This window comes from Pantherophis guttatus, chromosome 8 (assembly GCF_059756535.1).
Source record: "Pantherophis guttatus breed Tessera chromosome 8, ASM5975653v1, whole genome shotgun sequence".
NCBI classification, from domain to species: domain Eukaryota; kingdom Metazoa; phylum Chordata; class Lepidosauria; order Squamata; family Colubridae; genus Pantherophis; species Pantherophis guttatus.
This window is the reverse complement of record NC_142070.1, coordinates 26,071,443-26,092,553: the sequence shown is the minus strand read 5'-3', so window position 1 is coordinate 26,092,553 and position 21,111 is coordinate 26,071,443. Positions and strand designations below refer to the sequence as shown.

General features: G+C 41.2%; 2 protein-coding genes across 8 annotated transcripts in view; both read left to right on the top strand.

Annotated features, from left to right (window-relative positions):
- The window catches only part of ZGRF1 (zinc finger GRF-type containing 1), a 34,122-nt gene extending 30,830 nt beyond the window's left edge, over nucleotides 1-3,292 (top strand). For 4 of the 6 annotated variants that reach the window (XM_087874443.1, XM_034442297.2, XM_034442299.3 and 1 more), the window contains exons 23-26: nucleotides 979-1,155; nucleotides 1,531-1,665; nucleotides 2,043-2,304; nucleotides 3,098-3,292. In XM_087874443.1, the coding sequence (XP_087730569.1) occupies nucleotides 979-1,155; nucleotides 1,531-1,665; nucleotides 2,043-2,304; nucleotides 3,098-3,249 (726 nt within the window). In that variant the 3' untranslated portion in view covers nucleotides 3,250-3,292. The remainder of the gene's footprint in view (nucleotides 1-978; nucleotides 1,156-1,530; nucleotides 1,666-2,042; nucleotides 2,305-3,097) is intronic. The other 2 variants (XM_087874444.1, XM_060686913.2) reach the window with 1 other exon arrangement.
- Nucleotides 3,293-15,954: 12,662 nt separating this feature from the next.
- On the top strand, nucleotides 15,955-18,911 carry NEUROG2 (neurogenin 2). 2 transcript variants are annotated; one of them, XM_034442150.3, is made up of 2 exons: nucleotides 15,955-16,429; nucleotides 17,097-18,911. In XM_034442150.3, exon 2 carries the CDS (start codon nucleotides 17,098-17,100, stop codon nucleotides 17,896-17,898), a length of 801 nt encoding a protein of 266 aa, XP_034298041.2. In that variant the 5' UTR covers nucleotides 15,955-16,429; nucleotide 17,097; the 3' UTR covers nucleotides 17,899-18,911. The 2 variants fall into 2 exon arrangements, with proteins under 2 accessions (XP_034298041.2, XP_034298042.2); XM_034442151.2 differs by lacking the exon at nucleotides 15,955-16,429 and adding an exon at nucleotides 16,622-16,940.
- The last annotated feature ends 2,200 nt before the right edge of the window (nucleotides 18,912-21,111 follow it).

Here is a 21,111-nt window from a genome sequence, read left to right as displayed (position 1 = left end):
TATAAATATATTTAGAAAAACAAAACAAAGATATGTGACCAAATTATCTTTGTTGAAAAAAAAAAAACCCCGTTTAAACATCATAAAGAACAATCCACATTTCAAGTTTGCAGGTAGATTTAGCCTTCTGAGTGCATAAAAAGATTACCTCAGTTCTCCATAGCTATGGATAAAGGGTTTATAACTCTTTGTATACTGAAACATTTTAGAAACCAGAAGACAAGTATATTTTTCACCAGTAACTTATATAAAGTTAGGCTAATAATCTTATTTATATCAGACGTGTGATGATATCATGACAGCCCTAAAACTATGAATTAGTATTCCAGTTCATGGCAGTAAGGATTTTATAACTAATTTACATATTTTCTGAAATAATCAGTGTAATATAAAATGACTGTTCCTTTTGACCACTTTTGTGAATTCTTTTCTGTAATGACACAATGGTCTGAAATCTGTCTCTGATAAAATTCCTAAGCATTTTAAATGATTGTATTTACATTTTTTTTTTAAATTGCAGTATTTGTCCCATGACACAAAAGGCTTAATATTTTCCTAATGTATATTTTAATAACTATTTGTCTTATTATCCTTATTTTGTTGCATATATTTCTTACAATAAAAAGCCTGGCATAAAAAGAAATCTCAATATGGTATTATTATACAATAAGAGTTTATATGTCAGGCACAAAGAATCGGGATCATTCTTCAAGTTGTAGCATTGACTTGATTTATTCAAATTATACACAAGACTCTGGTTAACTAACAGCACTAATTTGATGGTAAATAAGGGTCAAAGGAATTCAAGAGGGGGGCAGCAATGCAAGGACTCTAAAGTGGTGATGTGCCTAATTTCACCCCTTCTCAGCTCTGCCTGCTATTTTCCTACATTATACTGTATAATTGATAACATTAGTTATTTAACAGTGCTTTCCATTATTTTTGCTGCCTTTCTTTTTCTCCTTGCTATAATCACAGGGATATGCACCTATATTACTTAGAACACAGTATCGTTGTCACCCTGTTATTGCTGCTATAACTAATGAGCTATTTTATGAAGGAATGATGTTGAATGGAATTTCTGAAACAGATCGAAATCCTCTCTTGGACTGGCTACCAACATTGTGTTTTTATAATGTTAATGGATCAGAACAAGTAAGTATTGCATTAATTGAAGATAATGGTTTAGAATTAAGAACTTGTGGTTTTCATGTTCTTTTGTAAACCCAATTGTTTAGGACAGAAATTGTAGAAGAGATATCCATGAAGTAATTGTATCCTGAGCATAACATATCCATGGAACTTCTCCATTTCATACACTCATGGCTAAAATAGTTAATCCGTACAAATGAGCTTCTTCCTAGAGTGTGTACCTCTCTGTCTCATTTGATTGAGCATTCCAGTAGCAGACCTATGATAAATGTAACTTGATTAAAAGTCTTAAATTAATAGTACTACATTTCATTATTCTACCAAACAATCATATCACTGACTTTTGTCCATTATGTAACTCAAAATCCATTTTTCTAGATTGAGACAGACAACAGTTTCTACAATATGGCAGAATCGTTTTTCATTGTCAAATTAATACAATCTCTGATTGCCAGTGGAGTAGATGGATCTATGATTGGGGTAATAACTCTCTACAAATCCCAAATGAGCAAGGTATGTTTTAGTCACCAAAACAATTCCAATGGTTTTGGATATCATTAATTTGATGTTTTTCAAACAAAAGACCCTCACCTTCATTATGCTTTAAACTAATTGGGAATTTATCAGAGATTATTCTGTTTAAAATACACTACTAAATAAAAACCAAAAGTTTATATTTCAGTAATGGGATGGCTTACCTCAATTTTGAATGTAGTGCTTCTCCCATAACCATAAATATTTTCATTAATATTTGTGTTTTTTAAGATTTTTTTTTTATTCAACTTGCTCCAATGGTAGATATTTTAAGAGCATATATCATTACCCATAATTTTATTCAATGTTATACAAAGCTGTAGACTGTCATGGACTTCATCTGTTTCTCTTTGCAGATCCATAACTTGTTTGGTGCTATACACATGGATGCTGCCCAAATAAAGACTGTCCAGGTGTCTACAGTAGATGCTTTTCAGGGAGCAGAGAAAGAAATCATTGTTTTATCTTGTGTAAGGACGAGACAAGTTGGCTTCATAGATTCAGAAAAGAGAGTGAATGTGGCTCTGACTAGAGGAAAGAGACATTTATTTATAGTAGGAAATCTAAACTGTTTAAGAAAGAACAAATTATGGGGAAGTGTTATTCAGCATTGCACAGGTAAAGTAAAATATTTTAAAATATAAATTACTCATGTATTTATTCATTATACTTATAGTCTGCCTGTTCTTTGAAATGCAAGAAAGGGGGAAAACCACCCCAATATTATTTTTACAATAGTAATTTTTTGACATAGTCTGATTAGAGAGGGAATTGCTGGGCTAAAATTTCCTTCAAGTTTTTTAATCCACCAGACAGAGACTTGACCCAAACTCTTTTGTGCTCAAGGTGATACCTTTACAGCCAGTGGTGGTATTCAATCGGTTCGGGCCGGTTCAGGCAAATCGGCAGTGGAGATTGCAGGTGGGCCTAACCACACGTCCCAGCGCTATGCAGTCCTATTTTGCCACATTTTTGAGGCTGGGCGCATGCACGGAAGGAGCGCATGTGAGCATAGTGCATGCACGGAAGGCCGGGCGCATGCGTGGAAGGTGCGCACATGCAGCAAACCAGTGATAAAAATATGTGAAGCCCACCTCTGTTTACAACAGTTTACAACTTGGCAGACTTGTGAGGAAGAGGGGATGGTTATATGCAGGCGCATACATGAGCACATGCAACTCCATTTGTGCAAGCGGAGGGCACATGCACCCATCACTCACATAAACAGAGCTGTGCTCATGCACACTTGCCCATCATTTGCATGGCTCGGGGGTTGGTGACCCCTGCTTTACAACTTTAAATTATCTCTCTTTAAAGTCATCACTATATCAAGCAGATCTATCATCTATATAAGCCAGTGTGTTTAAAGTTTAATTGCTAATATATAAATATACTATTCTGCTATTTATAGGGAGAAAAAATGGATTACAACATGCTAACCAATGTGAGCAACAGCTGAATGATATTGTTAAATCTTATTTCGAGAGAAAGATGGAAGAAGAAGCCATCGTGAAAAGGAAAAAATCTAAAAATGAATCAGTTTCTCAAAAAACAAATGCATAAATATACTGAATTATATCAATGATTTCATCTTGAAAATCAAAAATTACAGTTTTTATATTTTTACGTGCCTCCAGTAATACTGTTACATGCATTAATGGTTTTTAAAAGTTTAAATATAATATAATATAATAAATTAAATATAATAAATAACTTTATAACAGGGTAATTTCTAATGAAAGCTAACTTATTAGGAACTGTACATTTCATGACAACAAACTTTTTCTTTACACACAGCTGTTTTAATTCTTGAACTGCTCTATAAATAACCATGGCATTAAATAAACTCCTATTTAAAATATTTCTCAAGGATTTTTCAATAGGATATAAATGTATTCATAAATAATGGGTTACAGTTTTCACTATTACAATAGATACCTACTTTCTGCAATCAATTTTGTAAGTTCATTAGGAAGAAAGTCCATACTTTTTTTTTCCTCTTACAGTTATATCACTTAGTATCATTGTGTTGGGATGGACTCTTTAATCTACTCATTCTTGCTCCCTAACTTCAAGCAGGAATAAGCATCTCTTAACAGGGGTGTCAAAGTGGCAGCCTTTGGGCCAGATGCATCACATGCAGGCCACGCCAACCCCAGCTCCACAAAGGGGGAAAAGGTCGCAATACGTCACATGACGGCAACGTGTCGCTGTGAGTTTGACACCCGTGTCTTACAAATAGGTATAACTAAGAACACATGCAAAGGATGGGTACCCCCTAATTCTCTAAGTAATTGATTTCACTGTTAAATCTCATTTTCTTTTAGTAAATATTTTCAGTAATCTGCCTTCTTGTAATTTAAATTCACTATTTCATGGCTTCATCTTTTATCTAATCTGTTACATATTTCAGTGCCATCATATCTCCTCCTGTTTTCTTTTCCGAATACTCAATATAACAAGTCCTTTACATTTCTGTACTTCTGACTTAATTTAAAGATCCCTGATCATGTTTGTTCCATCTTTTAAGTGTACTGCCAGAACGAGACATGGTATTCAAGGTGCGTGTCTGAGCAATACATAAGACACAATAAAGTGTCACTATTATAATTCTTGGCATTTGTTGGTAACTGCTAAGTTATAAAACAAACAAAGGAGGGAGGGAATGGAAAGTATATTTTCATTTGAGAAAAAAATCTACACCTGGCTTGGCTTTTCTTTACATGGGTTCTATATTTCACAAACTTAGACTATTTTCTCTTTATGTTAGCATCCTATAACTCAGGATAAGTATCACTGCTTATAAAAGAAAGGTATAAATTGTTGCTTTAGAGTCCATCTTATATTTCACATCCTATTGATTAATATAAATTGTTAAATACTATATCTTCTATAGTTATTTTGCAACATATTACATATTTTTAAAAAATAAATATATGATATATTTTTGAATACCAATATTCGCTTTGATCCTGCAATATCCTGCAATATTCACTTTATCAAGCATGCCATCTTTGGGATTTTAGGACGCAATAAAATTAAAGTTATTTTAATAAGCATTCTTAAACTAACGTTAACCTATCTTAAACTCCTAAAAAATCATGATAAATTATAATATCTCCATGACTTTGTAATAACATTTTTTGCTAATGTACATAAAATACAGTTTTATTCATCTTACAAAAACTTAACAACACAGAAGATGTAGTTACATGATATATGTTGAACATATATTCTCATTTTTTGTTTGTTTGAATTATACTTTAGAAAGTGGATATCAAAATGTATTATAGTTAAATGGTTTTGGATAGAAAGAATTTAATCTTCTAATAGAAATTAACCCTCCATTGTTTAGCCAGGTATTACTTTTACTATATCACAAAGCTATTCTAATTGTTTAAAATAACACGCTATCAGCCTTTTCGAAGTGTATGGAAAATATTTACAGATTTAAAATATTGCATGTTAGAACTATGCATTTTGTTTTTTGCAGAGTTAAGATTCTAGCTAAAATAAAAATTGTCCGTTAGGTGGTGCCAGTGTACTCTCTGCTTTTCATTTCACAGCATGAAGGTAGCAAGCAAAGGTCATCTATTTTTTTCTTTGAAATAATGACAATTTGCATAATCTCACATGAATTAAGATAATTATTCAAATGTGATGCAAAACTCTTACCAATAGACTTTGAAGTTCTCTTCAGCCAAACGAAAATTGCACTCTAAATTTTGAAAGCTATCTACATTTCAAAAGTGAAGGCGAGTTTCGCTATCATATTTTGGTTATTTCTTAAAAAGGTTTTCTTTTAGCTCAAGCTGTCACTAAACCCATTAATACACAAAGTGTGGAAGAAATAGTCAAGAGCTGAATAGCATCTTTTAAATTACTGGTGACACCCCTGTTCCAGCTCCCTAAAATCTCAATCAACAATCCATTAGAACGCAACAGGAGTAAAACTAAATCCTCGTTTAAGTGTATTTATCCAATCTCTTTTCTCTCTTTCAAATGCTAAATCCATTTCAGCATATGCCCCTTCTTTCTCTCGCCTTTCTCTAAAGGCTGGCAGCCTATACTTCTCTTGTAAATATGAAAGATGCTAATCATATGACATATCACGTCTCAGTCGGAGCTTGGAATAAAGCCTTGAGATTTGGGATCATTGCCTCCAGACAACAGCTTCATCAGCCGGAAAGTTGGGGTTTTTTTCTCCTTTCCTTCAACTCTCAATCCCTTCTTTGTCTAAGAAAAAACGCAGCCAACTCAAGCTACCCTGGCCATATGGTTCACTCTGTATTTTCTTATTTGAATTCTGAATTGTTTCTGTGACTTGCTAAGAGATTTTTTTTCCCCACTGAAAGTGCATATAAAGACATAGTCCTGCTATTTTAAGTTAGGATGTCTTTCAATGCCACTGCAGCATGAACTTCCTATGTTGATTAAAATCAATGCACTGTTCTTTGATTTTATTTAAACTACTTCCTACACCTGAATCAACTCCATTCTACTGAAGTCTAAGTATTCTTGAAAAATAGAATTACTTGACTTCCAACATTTGGAAATTGAATAAATAAATAAATAACAAAAGTTGGTAATTTTGTGCTGTACTTTGAAGCACAGAGTTTATTTTAATAGGGATATGTCAGATTTCTTTTTCCCCATCTCTTCTACAGATATGTGTTTGTCTATATCTCCTCTTCTCTTGCCCCCTCCTTCCTCAAGACCCTTTCAACGAATCATTAAATTCTACAGAGGTGGTCAAGCCAGGCCTGCTTTTCATGCATTTGGGAAAAGAAAGGAGTTCTTGAAGTTTAGAAGATACCCAAGGAAAACTCCTTGAATGACATCAAAAGAATGGGTTTCCATAGCTGTTGAAGCACGAGAGCCATGTAAGCTGCACAAAGGCGGGTTGGGGCAGTGGGACTGTCCCGCTGCTCTATCCCAGCACAATTGGGTCACTGAAATAGGGAATTAATTACCATTGGAGAGTGGGCAACCCATTCACCACTGCCTGAGTTTTATTAAACGCCAATATAAATAACAAAACAACTCTTGTGGCTGCACTATTCCGACACGCCAAAGGAAGGATTAGCTTGGGGATTAACATCTTAAAGTCTATGAGACTTTCTGACTCAAGGCTCAGAGCTGGTAATCGTATTTGTCTCCTGGTTCAGCGATTAGTGCTCCCTTACTCCAACCTTCGCCTGCTACCCAGTGTCCCTTTTTGCAGGCTTCCCTATTTGGGTGTCCATTCCATCCCTGCTCACAATCGGCTGTTCTTTTAGCCAGGGACAGTGGGGGGAGAGAAGAAAGAGCGAAAGAAAGAAGAATCGCATCTCAACCATGCAATCTTCAAGTTTCTGGGAAAATGGAGGAGAAGAGCTTATGGGCTCCTGAGGCTGGGGTGGAGAGAGTCTACCGCCCTAAAAGGAGGAGGGAGGGCGGGAGGGAGGAACAGCCTGAAGTTTAAAAATCACTGTTGAAGCCTGCACCTGCCATGCAAATGGGGCAGACAAAACAATCAGAGCACCCTCACAAAGAGGGAGAGTTGGAGAGAAAGAATAATTACAAGCAAGGGATGCCTCCAGGCTACATGGGTATAGGCATCTTCTGATGAGACCCCTAAAGGGCACCCATCTGTCAAACCAAAGGAAGTACAGGGAAATTGTTGTGCCCTTCGGAGCCCCATATAAACAAGATCAATTTCTTCCCCCACTGCACTACTTTCTTCAGAGTTTCTGAGTGCTTAACAATAACAATAAATAATATACCATTACAAACTCAAGTTTACAATTAAAGTGATATCCAAGAATAGTTATGGCAATAGGTATCTTATAAAATTAAAAAAAACCCTTTCTAGCCTGTTTGACTAAGCCTGACAGGATGAAGAAAAGTGGAGGGGAGAGATTGTTCATTAAAAAATCTCTAAACTAACTTTCTTTAAATAGATTAAACTTGCATTGCATCAGGTTACAAGGCCATGTAAGACAGAGTCACTTGGTGCAATGCAAACAGCTAAGGCACATCTTGAGGGTCCAAAGGGCTTAGGCTACAGTTTTTGTGACAGTAATTCACACTTCTGAATCATTTTTATTAGCACCAAGCAAATTAACCTTATCTTGCATTATAAAAATTAATTCTCATTTAATTTGAAGACATTTTTTCCTCAACATAATTTTTTAAGAAATTATCATGGGTGGAGTATGATGTTGTTACAGGTATCTAGTTAGCAGTGCTCACGTATCAACATCTTAGCTTTCATTGTATATTATTCTCTCTAGTGACTTGCAGTTATGCTAACTCCCCAAATTTCAATCCCATTCAAAGAGAAAAACTCAGAGAGAACGCCATGGGCTCCTTTACGTGGCAGTTTAATTTTCTGCATGGCAGTTTATGAATGGGAACTTTGTGAAATTGTTGCAAATGTAATCTTCCACCGGACAAATTTAACTACTTTAAATCTAATTTAGCTTCATTTTAATTAATTATAGCATGACCCGATTGGAATTCACGGGATACAATCAAAGAAACTATGTCATAGTATATGATCTGGGAATCAACCTCTTGATTCAGGCACTCTAAGTAAAATTAAATTTCTTTGCTTGGTGAATATGGGTTAAATAGGAACCTGCACAGGTTCTGTCAGGGGTTGCTTGTTGTCACAAATGCCTTGGAGACTGGAGTGCACTGGAGACAAGATCCTACAACCAAGACTACAAATAATAAAGAATTAAATTGTTTATTTTTGTTGTCTTGAGGGCTAAGCAAGATGGAGAAATTGAAAAACTATATGAGGGGGGAAAAAGTAAACCACTACAATATTGTTGTAAACTCCATCGGTGAGTCCATGGAGTTACCAAATCACAGGTTTGACTTGAATGCACCTCTACCTTCGTAGAGCTAGCTAAACCAGCTAGCTAAATCAGGGTTTACTCCTTTAAGGTGCTGGCGGATTTAGGTGACTCTCATGATTTTAAACCAAAATATGATTAGATTGGATGCTTACTTTGGCATCTGATGTAAACACCGTCATTGTTGTTTGCGTCCACGCTTAGTGACTTAGAGCGAGTCGTGGACGGAGCAGATAAACCGCCCCTCCCTCGCCCGGGCCAGCCCCGCTGTGTAAATGGGGGGAGGGAGGGGAGACGGGCGCTCTTGCGCCTTCCGCCGAGGTAAGCCCTCGCCCTGACCCCAAGACTTAACCTGAGCGTCCCACCGCGCAGCAAGCTTTCTCCTCGCCACGCCTCTTGCTGGAAACCTGGCGGCGTCCTTCTGGCTGGCGCATCTTGGGCGGTCGACCCGAGCCAGCCCAGTCGCCTTCCCTTGGGCCCGGTTCCCCTGTAACTTTTGGCCTCCGAGAGGTCGCCCCGGCATTCAGGCGTTTTAAGCATCACAAAGGGCTTCTCGCCAAGTCCCCCCGGCCGATCCTGCCCGCTCCCTGCCCTTTCCCTTAAATCACTGACGTTTTCCTCGTTTCTTGATCCCTGCCTGCTCTGGCCTTTCATTGTTCTCCTAAAGGAGGATTGAGCTGCGCGAAAAGAGCTGCGGTTGAACAGTTTGACCCTTGCTGGACCGATCGGGTCCCGGGCCGGACAGGGATCTCAGGCCTTCCGCCCCCACCCACGCCAGTGCCACCCCTTTGCATAACACTTCAGCCTCATTTCACCGGCCACGCACTCAGCGGACCACACAAGTGCTCTACGGTGGGCGCCGTCCCGGTTTGTCGTCGCTCCCGCTGGGCTTCAAAATGAGAAGGGACGGGAAATAAGATATTTCCCCACCCCTCCATTTTCCTGATCAGAAATGGTGGGCAAATTAGGTGAGCCGCATAAACAGTTCCTGGGGAAGAAGAAAAGTAAACTTAACTCTTGCTCAGTCCCTACAAATTTAGACCTATAGTGGTTCTCAAGCAAGGAGGTTGTAACTTAAAATAGACATCATCCATCCATTCATCCATCCATCCATCCATTCATAATATTTATTTGCTGCCCATCTCCTAGCCAATGATTCTTGGTGACTTACAATATAAAAACATTGAAAAACATTAAAATCTTTCACTGTAAAAAACCCAACAGATAAAAACATTAACAGATAAAATCATGGACGCAAGATGGCAAAGAAGGAAGCTGAACACATGGAGCTCCGGTTGAATTTTAATTAGTCAACCATGACAGGGGTGAAATCCAGCAGGTTCTAACTGGTATTGGAGAACCGGTAGCGGAAATTTTGAGTAGTTTGGAGAACTGGTAAATACCACCTCTGGCTGGCCCCAGAGTGGGATGGGAATGGAGATTTTGCAATATACTTCCCCCAGGAGTGGGGAGGAAATGGAGATTTTGCAGTATCCTTCCCCTGCCATGCCCACCAAGCCACACCCACATAACCAGTAGAGAAAAAATTTGGATTTCACCCCTGAACCACGTCCACTATAAAGCTCCCACATTGGATCCCCAAGCCACCTGGCAGACCCAGGTCTTAAAGGCTCTTACAAAATATCAGGAGAGTGGGAGCCAATCTCACCTCAGGGGGTAAGATGTTCCAGAGGAGAGGAGCCAGAGAAGGCTCTTCTGGACCCCACCAGCCAAAATTACTTGGCTGACAGGATCCACAGTATGCCCCCTCTGCTGGCATGGGTGAGACAGTACTTCAAGTAGACTGGATCCATGCCATGCAAGGCTTTAAAGGTGATGACCAACACCTTGAATTGCACCCAGAAGTAGACCTGCAACCATTCCAACTCATGAAGCAGTGGTGTAACATGGACTACTTTACGGGCCCTAAGAACTGCCCAGGCTACCACTTTGCACCAGTTATAGCTTCCAAATGCTCTTCCAGGGTAGCCCTGTGTACAGCGCATTACAATAGTCCAGATGTGAGATGATTACGTCTTGAGTGACTGAGTGCAGAGACTCCTGATCTGGGAAAGATCTCAACTGGAGCCCAAGATGAAGTTGTGCAAAGGATCTCCTAACTGTGAGAGAGTTAGGAGTCGTGAATCCAGAAGAACACCCAAGTTGCGAACCAGGTTTGGCAGGGATAGTGCCACTCCATCTAGAACTAAAGATGTTAAAGTTGCAGAGTTTGGAGCTCCATGCTCCACTCAAGCTTGCCAGATTCAGCCAAAGTCTGTTGTCCCCCATCCAGGCCCCTACAGCTTCCAAGCACCTTGAAGCAGCAACCCAGTTGCTCCATCAGGGATGGAGATATAGAGCTAAATAGCATCAGCATAGTGATGATACCTAAACTATGGTGATGGATGGTCTCACCTAGTGGCTTCATGTAGATGTAAAAGGAGTGGAGAAAGTACCGAGCCCTATGGCGCACCACAAAAGAGTGGCTGAGGGCTGCATCTCTCACTCTCTATTAACATTGAATGGGACCAGCCTTAGAGAAAGGCGCTGAATAGCGCAAGACTGTGCTGCCTAGCACCAGCCCCCTGTAGCTGGCTCAAAAAGATCCCCTGGTCAATGGTATCAAAGGACACTGAGAAGGGGTGAAATTCTGACAGGTTCTGGAGAACCAGGAGCAGAAATTTTGAGTAGTTCGGAGAACCAATAAATACTACCTCTGGCTGGCCCCAGAGTGGGGTGGGAATGGAGATTTTGCAATATCCTTCCCCTGCTACACCCACAAAACCTGTAGTAAAAAAAAATTAGATTTCACCATTGCCATGGTGAAGTCATGGAGAGTGAGGAGGGTTGCACTATCTTTTCCCACTTTAGGGAGATTTCACCCAACATGCTAAAGCAATGTGATTTGTTTGGTTTAGATTAGTGTTGTGTGAAGCCAGTCAGTGTTATTTCACACAATCAGTCTCCAGATTTAGTTTTATGTGAAGTAGACTCTTTGTTTTCAAAAGATTCTGGGTCTAAACTGCAACGTTTTCTGCATTATGCTAAAGCCAGAAAAATTACCTCCCTGGCATATATCCTTCTGTAATCACATACTTTTTTTATTTTAAGCATTTTTAAGCATTGATAATGAAGCAGCTAATGAAAAGTACCAATTCTGATCATTTTAGAACACCAGTAGAAAAAGTTGTGTATATTTAGATACCTATGAGTAAACCTGTCTGAAGGAAGTAAAAATAATGCTATTAGATGCAATGAATTAAAACTCAAGAATGACTATATGTGCTTTGCGTTGAATGAATCATGTGCAAAGATAATTTCTGTGTGCTTTATCAAATTTCACAGAATCAATTCCAGTTGTAAACTACAAGTAGAATTATTCAATTAAATCATGGTCACACCAAAGATAAATGAACAAATGAAGCCCTGGAATGAATGTGATAGAAAGTATAACTGGATATTATAGAGATAAAGAAACAGTCTTAATGCAATAAATGGAGTGATACCATTTATTTGGAATATAACTTTCATTGCCTGGGTTGCACACATATAAATTCACTTCATTAATGGAAGAGAAGCTGATTGCATTCTGCTAACTCACCTTTAAGTAGCTGGATTCATCACTGAAACTAAAGTGTGGTTTAGAAATTTAGGTGGCTAAATTCATGAAACCTTGGAGCCTGAAACCAACCAAATGGTGGGTGGGTGGGCATGAGACTGATACCTTGCAGGTTTTCAGAGGAAGAAAAGCAAGTCCCTTCGTTTCTCCTTTCCTGTGGTTGCTATTATTTTCTAAAGTGGTGTGCTTGGTAAGTTGTGGCTTTAAATAAATGTGCTCCAGAAGCCAGAAAATTTCTCAGAACCTTTATTATAATTCAGACTTTACAGAACAAGCACTCTCCACTGAAAGCCAAAACAGACTCTCAAAGCAAAGCAAAGAAGAACTTCGCACTCTGGCTTTAATGTGTGGCTTATTCCCTTGCCAGGGATTCCATTCTTCTGCCATGCTAACAAATCCAGTCCCTTTTGCTTGCAGCTGCCCAGACTCTTTGGTGAGTCCTTCTAGCCCGGGATCAGAGAGACTTTTAGGACTGGTCACCAGGGCCAGCTGCTTGGAGTACTGTATAGGAGAGGAAACTCTGATGGGAAAAGGTAAGTAGGATGCTGGCTTGTTTGGCCCAAGATCAATGTTACTCCACCAAATGGCTTTGAACTGGAGTCTGTTGGGTCTATAACCCTCCATTGCCTGTTCTCTTCCTTTTCCTTTTGTCGTTGCTTTAAATATAACAGTGTGAACCAACCAAGAGTGATTACAGGGACAGCTAACAGCCATTTCCATATATCTGCCTCAGAATGCCCTAGCGATATTAATGTTAAACACATACCATGATCATGCCAGGACTTAAATATATGCATAAATTGTTACAAATATATTATAGTAAAAAGGGAAATTCCATAATTTGGGGTCCAAAAGATAGGCTTCATGTTGGGGATGGTTGATAGATTAATCTCAGATCGCATTCCCCCCCCCCCCCGGCTCATCCTACTCTCTCCCACCTTTTAGCTGTTGTATTTTGTATTTTTATGTTTGTAATATTTTATTTATATAATTTAATTTTTTAAATATTGTAAGCCGCCCAGAGTAACCCTGTGGTAAGATAGGTAAGATACTAAATTTAGTACATAAATATGTAATGGTTCACCATCTCTTCTGGACGGGCCAAGTTATTGTTCTGTGGCCAGAGGAATGCTTGGAAATGTGTGAATGTACAGCCTTCCTGAAGGCTCATTGGTCTGAAACATGCCCAAAACTGAGGCCAAGGTCCTAGTTAGCAAGATATGGTGAACACCAGAAGAAGGCACAGTATGGATAGTCTAATTTATGGTGGCATTTAAACATTAGGAATACACTCTAACTACAGTGAGGGCTAAATAATATGCAGAACTGTTAGTGAGAAAAACTTTTTTGAGAAGAGGACATCATAGACTTTGGTGCATCTCAGAGACAAGACTAAACTATAAACTGAACTATCTAAAAGAAGAGAGTGGGAAAGGGGGAAAAATATTTTGCCATCTCTCAAAACAAAAGATTTAACTTATTCAAGGGACTTCAGCAGAAGGATTCCAAGAAAGATTCCTGAAAATCAAGGCTGATCATCAAGAGTGGCTGACTTCCACAAGATCTTGGGTTGTTTACAGGTCAGAGATCCGAGCTAAAATGTCAGAATAAAACAAGTAGTTTATTTGAGCTGAAATAAACTTGGTGTGAGTCTCCAAGTGTGATAATAATCAATAGCAGAACAAAATAATAAAATAATTACAGAATGTAATTACAGGAGAAAAAGATTTTGAGGATCATGAGGGAGAGCGACATCTTACTCGCTTATGGAATGATGCAATCATAAACTTAGAAAGGGCCAGTTAAGCTGTTGAGTCGTTCGTCTCCTACCCACACAGAGCTCACTAACAGAATCTAATTTAAAGTATCTTTAACAACTGTTTCTTAACACCACCTACGAAGGGGGCTACTAGCTCACAGATAAATCGTTTACATTCCACTGATCACAACATTAGAAAGTTTTTTCCCTTAACATTCATTAATTTTCCTAGTATTGTACAGGTAGTCTTTGACTTATAACAGTTCGTTTAATGACTATTTGAAGTTACAAGAGCTCTGAAAAAAGTGACTTATGACTGTTGTTCACACTTACAGCTGTTACATTTTCATGGTCACATGATCAAAATTCAGCTATTTGACAACTGATTCCTCTATATGATAGTTGCAGTGTTCTGGAGTCACTTTTGTGATCTCCAACAAGCAAAGTCAATGGGGAAGCCAGATTCACTTAACAACCGTGTTACTAACTTAATAACAGTGATTCACTTAACAACTTTGACAAGAAAGATGGCAAAATGGGACAAAACTCACTTAACAACTGTCCTGCTTAGCAACAGAAACGTTGGGCTCAATTGTGGTCACAAGTTGAAAATTACTTGTATTTTATGAAATCACAGAACATCTAACGTTTATATTATCTTTCTAATCAAAGTATTCTGTGACACATTAAACACCGAGAGCCTTTCTTCACTAGGGATTCTAAGTCTAACTAAACACTTGCTATCCCAAAATATGAATGGAAGAATATTTTGGGTGCCTATTGGGTCCTGCCTTCCTAAAATTTAGGATTTTCTAGGGATTGTATCAATAACTGATCAAGTTTGGTCTCTTATCTGTTTCACAGCTTCTTGAAAACGATTCATTTAACAACTTCAGCGATTCGCTTAACAACCATGGCAAAAAAATGTCACAAAATTGGGTGCTACTTAACAACTGCTTTGCTTAGCAACACAAATTGTGATCCCACAATTGTGGCACCACAAGTGGAACCAGCCACAGATAAATTGAAATTTAAACAAGAGGAACACCAATAAATGGGATGGTCACAAGGCATCTATTAGTCTGTGGTGCAGCCTATTCCCTCCTTCTGAGAGACGCTCCTTTTCTGAAATGTGGCATTAGGGGAAACTTTTTTTTTTTTAAATTTGATTTATATGCCGCCCTTCTCCGGAGACTCAGGGCAGCTTACAATGTGTTCAGCAATAGCCTTCATCCTTTTGTATATTTATACAAAGTCAGCTTATTGCCCCCACAACTGGGTCCTCAATTTACCTACCTTAGAAAGGATGGAAGGCTGAGTCAACCTTGACCCTGGCGAGATTCGAACCTACAGTAATTGCAGGCAGCTGGTCTTAATAACAGGGTGCTTTAGACCACTGTACTACCAAGGCTCCTAAACTTTGATCGATATGAGGTGGAAGAGAGGCAATGCCTTTCATAATGAAAAAATACAAGTTGCCCACGCTCTGCTCTTCAAGTACAAACACATATCATAACTCTGGGACTCTTTTTTTTTTCCTGCTTTGGGCAGCCTCCTCTTTTCCAACCACAGGTTTCGTTTTTTGGCACACTCTTCTTTCTCCCAACTTGAAACAAAGTAAGCAGAATGGAGCATGGGGAGGTTTCCCTCCTGCTTGGGCTGGCGGGGCCATGCTTGGCGTGAGGGAGGGCGAAGGCTGTGGGACAGGCCCGCTTCCTCTCCCCCAGCGCAGCCCTCGGGCCTAATGAGTTGTCCAAAGGAAGCAGGTTCCAGCGCGCGTGGCTAGCGGGACGCTCTGATTGGCCAGCTGCGCCTCGCGACCCCCATTCATTAATAAATTAGCGGCACGCTCCAGCCGAGCGCAAGGCACCAATCACACCCCAGAATTGTCCCGGTTGCCAACACACTTTCGGAGGATCAGATAAAAGGGGGGAGGGGGAGGAGGAGGGAGGGGAAAGAGGAGCGCACACACACACCCTAAAAAAAAAAAAAGAGAGAGAGAGAAAAGAGATGAGCGATGATAATGAAATGAAAAGGAAAGCTAAACCTGGGGAGGGGGAGAGCCGAGGAGGCCCCGGGGGTACATTTGATTGTTTTCCATGGGGTATATAAGGGGTTTTAAGTAGAGTCGTGTGCCAGACACACAGCCACAGAAACACAAGCAGCTTCGCTTTAACTGGAGGGTCCAGGCGCGTGCCAGCAGCTTTCCCCACTGAGTTGCCCTGTTTCTGACACACACGCAAGCCGGCAGCGACGGGCCAGACAACCAGCCCTTTTAAAGACCTTTCCCTCCCCTTCGCCCCCCCCCCCTCCGAGCAAGGGGCCCTGGACCCACACCAACACCCAGCCACGGTGGGACCTTCTCCAGCAACCGGGAGGGAACGGCGCGGGGGCCAAGCTGAACCCTGAAGGTTGTCCCAAGGGGCGGTGCGGAACGAGACAGGAGCAGCCAGCCGCGTCTTCGGGCCAAAAAAAAGGGGCCGAGCGAAAAAACAATTCGGTTACTTCCAAAAGAGCCAAGTAAGTTTCCGAGCTTCCCTCTCTTCTCTTCCCTCCACCCCCCCATTTCTTTGAGGCGAACTTGGTTGGCTGACAGCCGTTTTCGGAGCGGCAGCCAAAACTCCCGCTTAGAGCTTTAGGCGCAATCGCAGTGTGGCTCTCTCGGCCTCCCCTCCCCGGCCGCCGAGTATTGGTAGGAAGCCCTCGCTCCAAAAGCAACCCAGCCGAGCGCAGGGAGGGCTTGGAAGCGAAGCGCCCTTGTGGTTGCCTCACGCTCAATAGATTACGCCTTCCAAGCAAACCCGTTGCAGTGAAGTCAGCGGCATTCGTTGATCCCAAAGCGGTCCCTGAGAGCTGCACCGCAGACTTCTAAAGCTCTTAGGAGTCCAACGCTTAGCTTTGTAGGGACCCTGTGCGTCGAATATGCATCACCGTTCCATTGGCTGCCTATCGATGCCGTGGAAAAGTTTCGCACGCGGGTATCATAGAGGAGGCCAAGGACACTTGGGGAGCGGACAGCTTTCCCTCTTTTGTGAGAACTGACCCATCCGCGCCTGGCTGCGTTCTTACGGGGGGGTGATGGGGTCGTTGGCGCGTTTTGGGTGGGCCGCGAGGGGATTCTCCCTCAGGAGCTCCAACTGCCTTTCCTCCAACTGACCGCTTGCCTCGTTTTGTGTTCTTCTTGCAGGATGTTCGCGAAGCCAGAGACCCTGGAAGTGAAGGAGGAAGAGGGGCTCCTTGACCCCCGGTCCTCGCCCTCTTCTTCTTCCTCCCCCTCGTCTTCCTCCCTCGCCCCTTTCTCGTCGGGCTCCGAAGGGGAGGACGAGGTGGAAGAAGAGCCGCCCCGCGTCCTCCTCTCCCCTTCGGCATCAGCGCCCGAGGGGGCCGTCAAAGCGGCGGAGGTCGCGCGCCTTCCCCTGCTCGGCTTGAGACGGCACGACTGTAAGAGGCGCTCCGGCCGGGCGCGAAATGCCTCCCGCCTCACCAAGACGGCCGAGACGGTCCAACGGCTCAAGAAGAGCCGCCGCCTGAAAGCCAACAACCGCGAGAGGAACCGGATGCACAATCTGAACGCGGCCCTGGATGCCCTGCGGGAGGTGCTGCCCACCTTCCCGGAGGACGCCAAGCTGACCAAGATCGAGACGCTGCGCTTCGCTCACAACTACATTTGGGCGCTCACCGAGACGCTCCGCTTGGCCGACCATTGCGGAGGCGGAGGAGCGGCCGCTGCCGCCGCCGCTGCCGCTGCCGCCGCCGCCTTCTCCGAGGCAATGCTGGGAAGTATTAGCGGCGGAGGCGGCGGCGGCAGCAGCATTTCTCCAGCCTCTTCCTCGGGTTCCTGGAGCTGCACCACCAGCCCCGCTCCTTCGGCCGGTTCCTCGGCTTATAGCTGTGCTTTGTCTCCCTCAAGCCCCGGCAGCTCCGTCTCAGAGTTGGACTTCTGGCAACCGGAAAATCCCGGCTATGTGCTGTCCAGAGATTTAATCTGATGCCCGCTGGCTTCCCACTCGTCCCTCCCCGCGTGGGCCGGAGGGTGGGTAGACTGACGTAGCCCACCAGTAGCGGAGATCCCGTGTTTCGATTCCAGGGAAAGATTAGTCGTTCACCGGATCGGGCTGGGGGCGAAAGTATTAAGGCGGAGCGCCTGACCCCAGGGACGCTGGCTGCGGTCCTCCGCCGGCCCTTTGTAGGGCTCTGAGAACGCTTTTGAGTGTCTTCCTCTCCCTCGCACGATCCCTTCGACATTCGCGGTGTCTGGCCCTGGTGGTGGCATCTGCTTGTTTCCCATTGCCAGCCTGGCGGCTGTGGGAATTACACCTGTCAAACCAAACTTTCTGTCACTGTGATGTGCACTTTCCCACAATGTCTTTTGTTCTTCCTCTCTCTCTCTCTCTCTCTCTTCTGCCTGCCCAGCTCACGGCGACGTACATACCTCTTTTTCCTAGCGCTCCCTCTGCTTTTAGCCAGCTGCCTCCGCATGATTTATGCGGAGTGAAAAGGAGAGAAAACGAGAAAGTGGGAGGGTGGTTTTGTTTATCTGTTGATTTGCTTGTTTAGATTGAGTTAGAAGGCACCGCATAATTTGTAGGCATTATCCTGATTGAACGCAAGCGTGAAAATTTGAGGTGGGGGGGGGTTGAGAATGTAGAAGCGGAGTGGGGTGAAGATGGATGGGGGCCCTTATGCAATAAGAGTCTCTTATGCATTATTTATCTCCACCTTTGATCGATGGAAAATGCCCTTATTCTTTCAACAGACTAAAAATTCAAGCAGGAAAAACGTCAAAGAGATCATAAATTGCAATTAGCAACACACTTCTGCTTTTATTTATTGCAAAGGGAATAAAAACTTTTTTTGTAAGACATGGGGGAAGGGAGAAGAAACACAGATATATTTTTGTATATTTTACAGAGTTTATTCTAGTATGTATTTGCAGTTGCAGAGCAAGGAGGCGGTTCTTAAACATAAAACATATATAAATAAAGTATATAATTTTTCATGAGAGACAATGGTGGTGATCTTTGCTAATAGACTGAAGATTATTTCTGAGTTGTGACTGATTTCGTAGATGTCCTTTAGCTACAGTCTTGGATGTAAATCCTGATGAACATAGAATTTCTCTTTTATTTATGTGCTTTGCTAATGATGCATCACAGATCGGTTCTGAGGTATCCCTTTTTAAAAATCAATGAAATTAATTCCGTCATGAATATAACATTGTATCCACAAGGGTTTAAAGAAGCTATTGGTTGTTCTTTTGTTTTAAGTCAATAGTAACTTTTTTGCTTCTTTATTTAAGTAAAGTGTGCACCTTACAGTGTAGGCAGGGATAATGTAATAATGATGCTTGAAGGAGGTTTTCACTTCCTGATTCAGCAGCAAAAAAAAAACAACCCTTTCTAATTAAAAAAAATGCTTTAATATAGAAGGAACAACAATACCATGCGGTGTGCAAAAAAATTAGTAATTCTTAAACAAATCATTAAACCATGTCTGCATAAAATAATCTTCAATACTTCTCTTATATCGATGAAGCATCCATTCATAAACTAAAAAAAATGAAACTTCAGTATAATCCAAGATTCCAAATGAGATGTTGCACCGTATTCCCAACATTGCAGGCTGATCTTCTACACTGTCCGCCATGCTTGATATATCCATAATTCTTTATATCAGGGGTCTCCAACCTTGGCAACTTTAAGCCTGGTGAAGTTGAAGTCCGCCAAGCTTAAAGTTGCCAAGGTTGGAGACCCCTGCTTTATATAGTCATCAGTTTTAAATTTATGATATATAATTAAGAGCCTTAGCCACAATTGGTTAATAAGGGATATTATTCCAATTCTTTATTCCAGAGTTCTTGTACATGTAATACCCAATTTACCAATGCTCCTGGTTTATAAAAGCATGCTATAGATACAGACTTAGAAGCATTCAAAACTAGGCCCCATGCTAATACATAATAATTAGGAGCTGTAACTGTGCAAATCCACCTGTAAGAATAGCCTGAACCACAGTCCATGACAGATACTTGGTTATGTTTCATAAGAAATAGAATATTTGGAATAAATTAATTCTACATGAACGGAAACATTATAAATGGATTCAGACAAATTCTTCCTTGCTTATTCCAGTAGTGATGCAACACTTGACTCCAAATAAAGTTCTAGTGATGCATTAAGACCTACTCCACAATTTAAGAATTGTGTCTTAAGATAACACTGAAATGGATCCTTTAGATAAGGATCAGGTGGCTACTCCTAGTGAGCTACAATGATACCTGAAAGCAGCTTAAGATGATTCAAAACATGTTCAACAGGGCATCACTTTTAATTAGTTTCACTGCACTTTTGTAAAGATGAAAGACAAGGGTACTATTTGAAGGGTAAAAGCACATCTCTCCCCTCCCCCTAAAAATACAAGATTGTGAGGTCGGAGGGTGTCATGCAAATATTTTATTATTCATTAGATTTGGAAAGTTGTGACATAACAAAAATGTAGGTTTCACTTTTTTGGGATTTGTGAATACACATAAAATCTATTTTTTTGTCCAGAATGATACTATTGAGAACTTGCTACTATAAAGACAGAGAAATCCACAAAGGAACAATCTTTATAACTCCTGAAATGCAATCTTATCTATGGCTATTTGGATACAAGTTTTTGTTAATGTTCACTTCCAAATAAATGGGTATAGAAGCATAAGTTCATAAGAACCTAAGTTCATGCAGCAGAGAAATAATGATTTTAAGCCTTGTGTTGAAAAAGAGTTGCTTGGTTCACATACAGCATTGTACCATAAATCATGGCTCATAATAGCAATAGCACTTAGACTTATATACCGCTTCACCATGCTTTACAGCCCTCTCTAAGTGGTATATAGAGTCAGCATATTGCCCCAACAATCTGGCTCCTCATTTTATCAACTTGGAGGGATGGAAGGCTGAGTCAACCTTGAGCCGGTGAGAATCGAACTGCCCAACTGCTGGCAGCTGGCAGTCAGCAGAATTAGCTTGAAGTACTGCATTCTAACCACTGTGCTACCACGGCTCTTAAATCACAATAATTAGATTCACATATCACACTATGCTGAAACAACATTATGATTTAACCTAATATATGATCTAAGTAACAGCATGTGTGAAACAATAAGGATCAAAGCATAATAATGCATTCTGGGAACACCTACCTGGGATAAAACCCCA

Coding starts and splice junctions, on each gene's coding strand:
- NEUROG2 (XM_034442150.3), top strand. CDS start 17,098: ATGTTCGCGAAGCCAGAGACCCTGGAAGTGAAGGAGGAAGAGGGGCTC.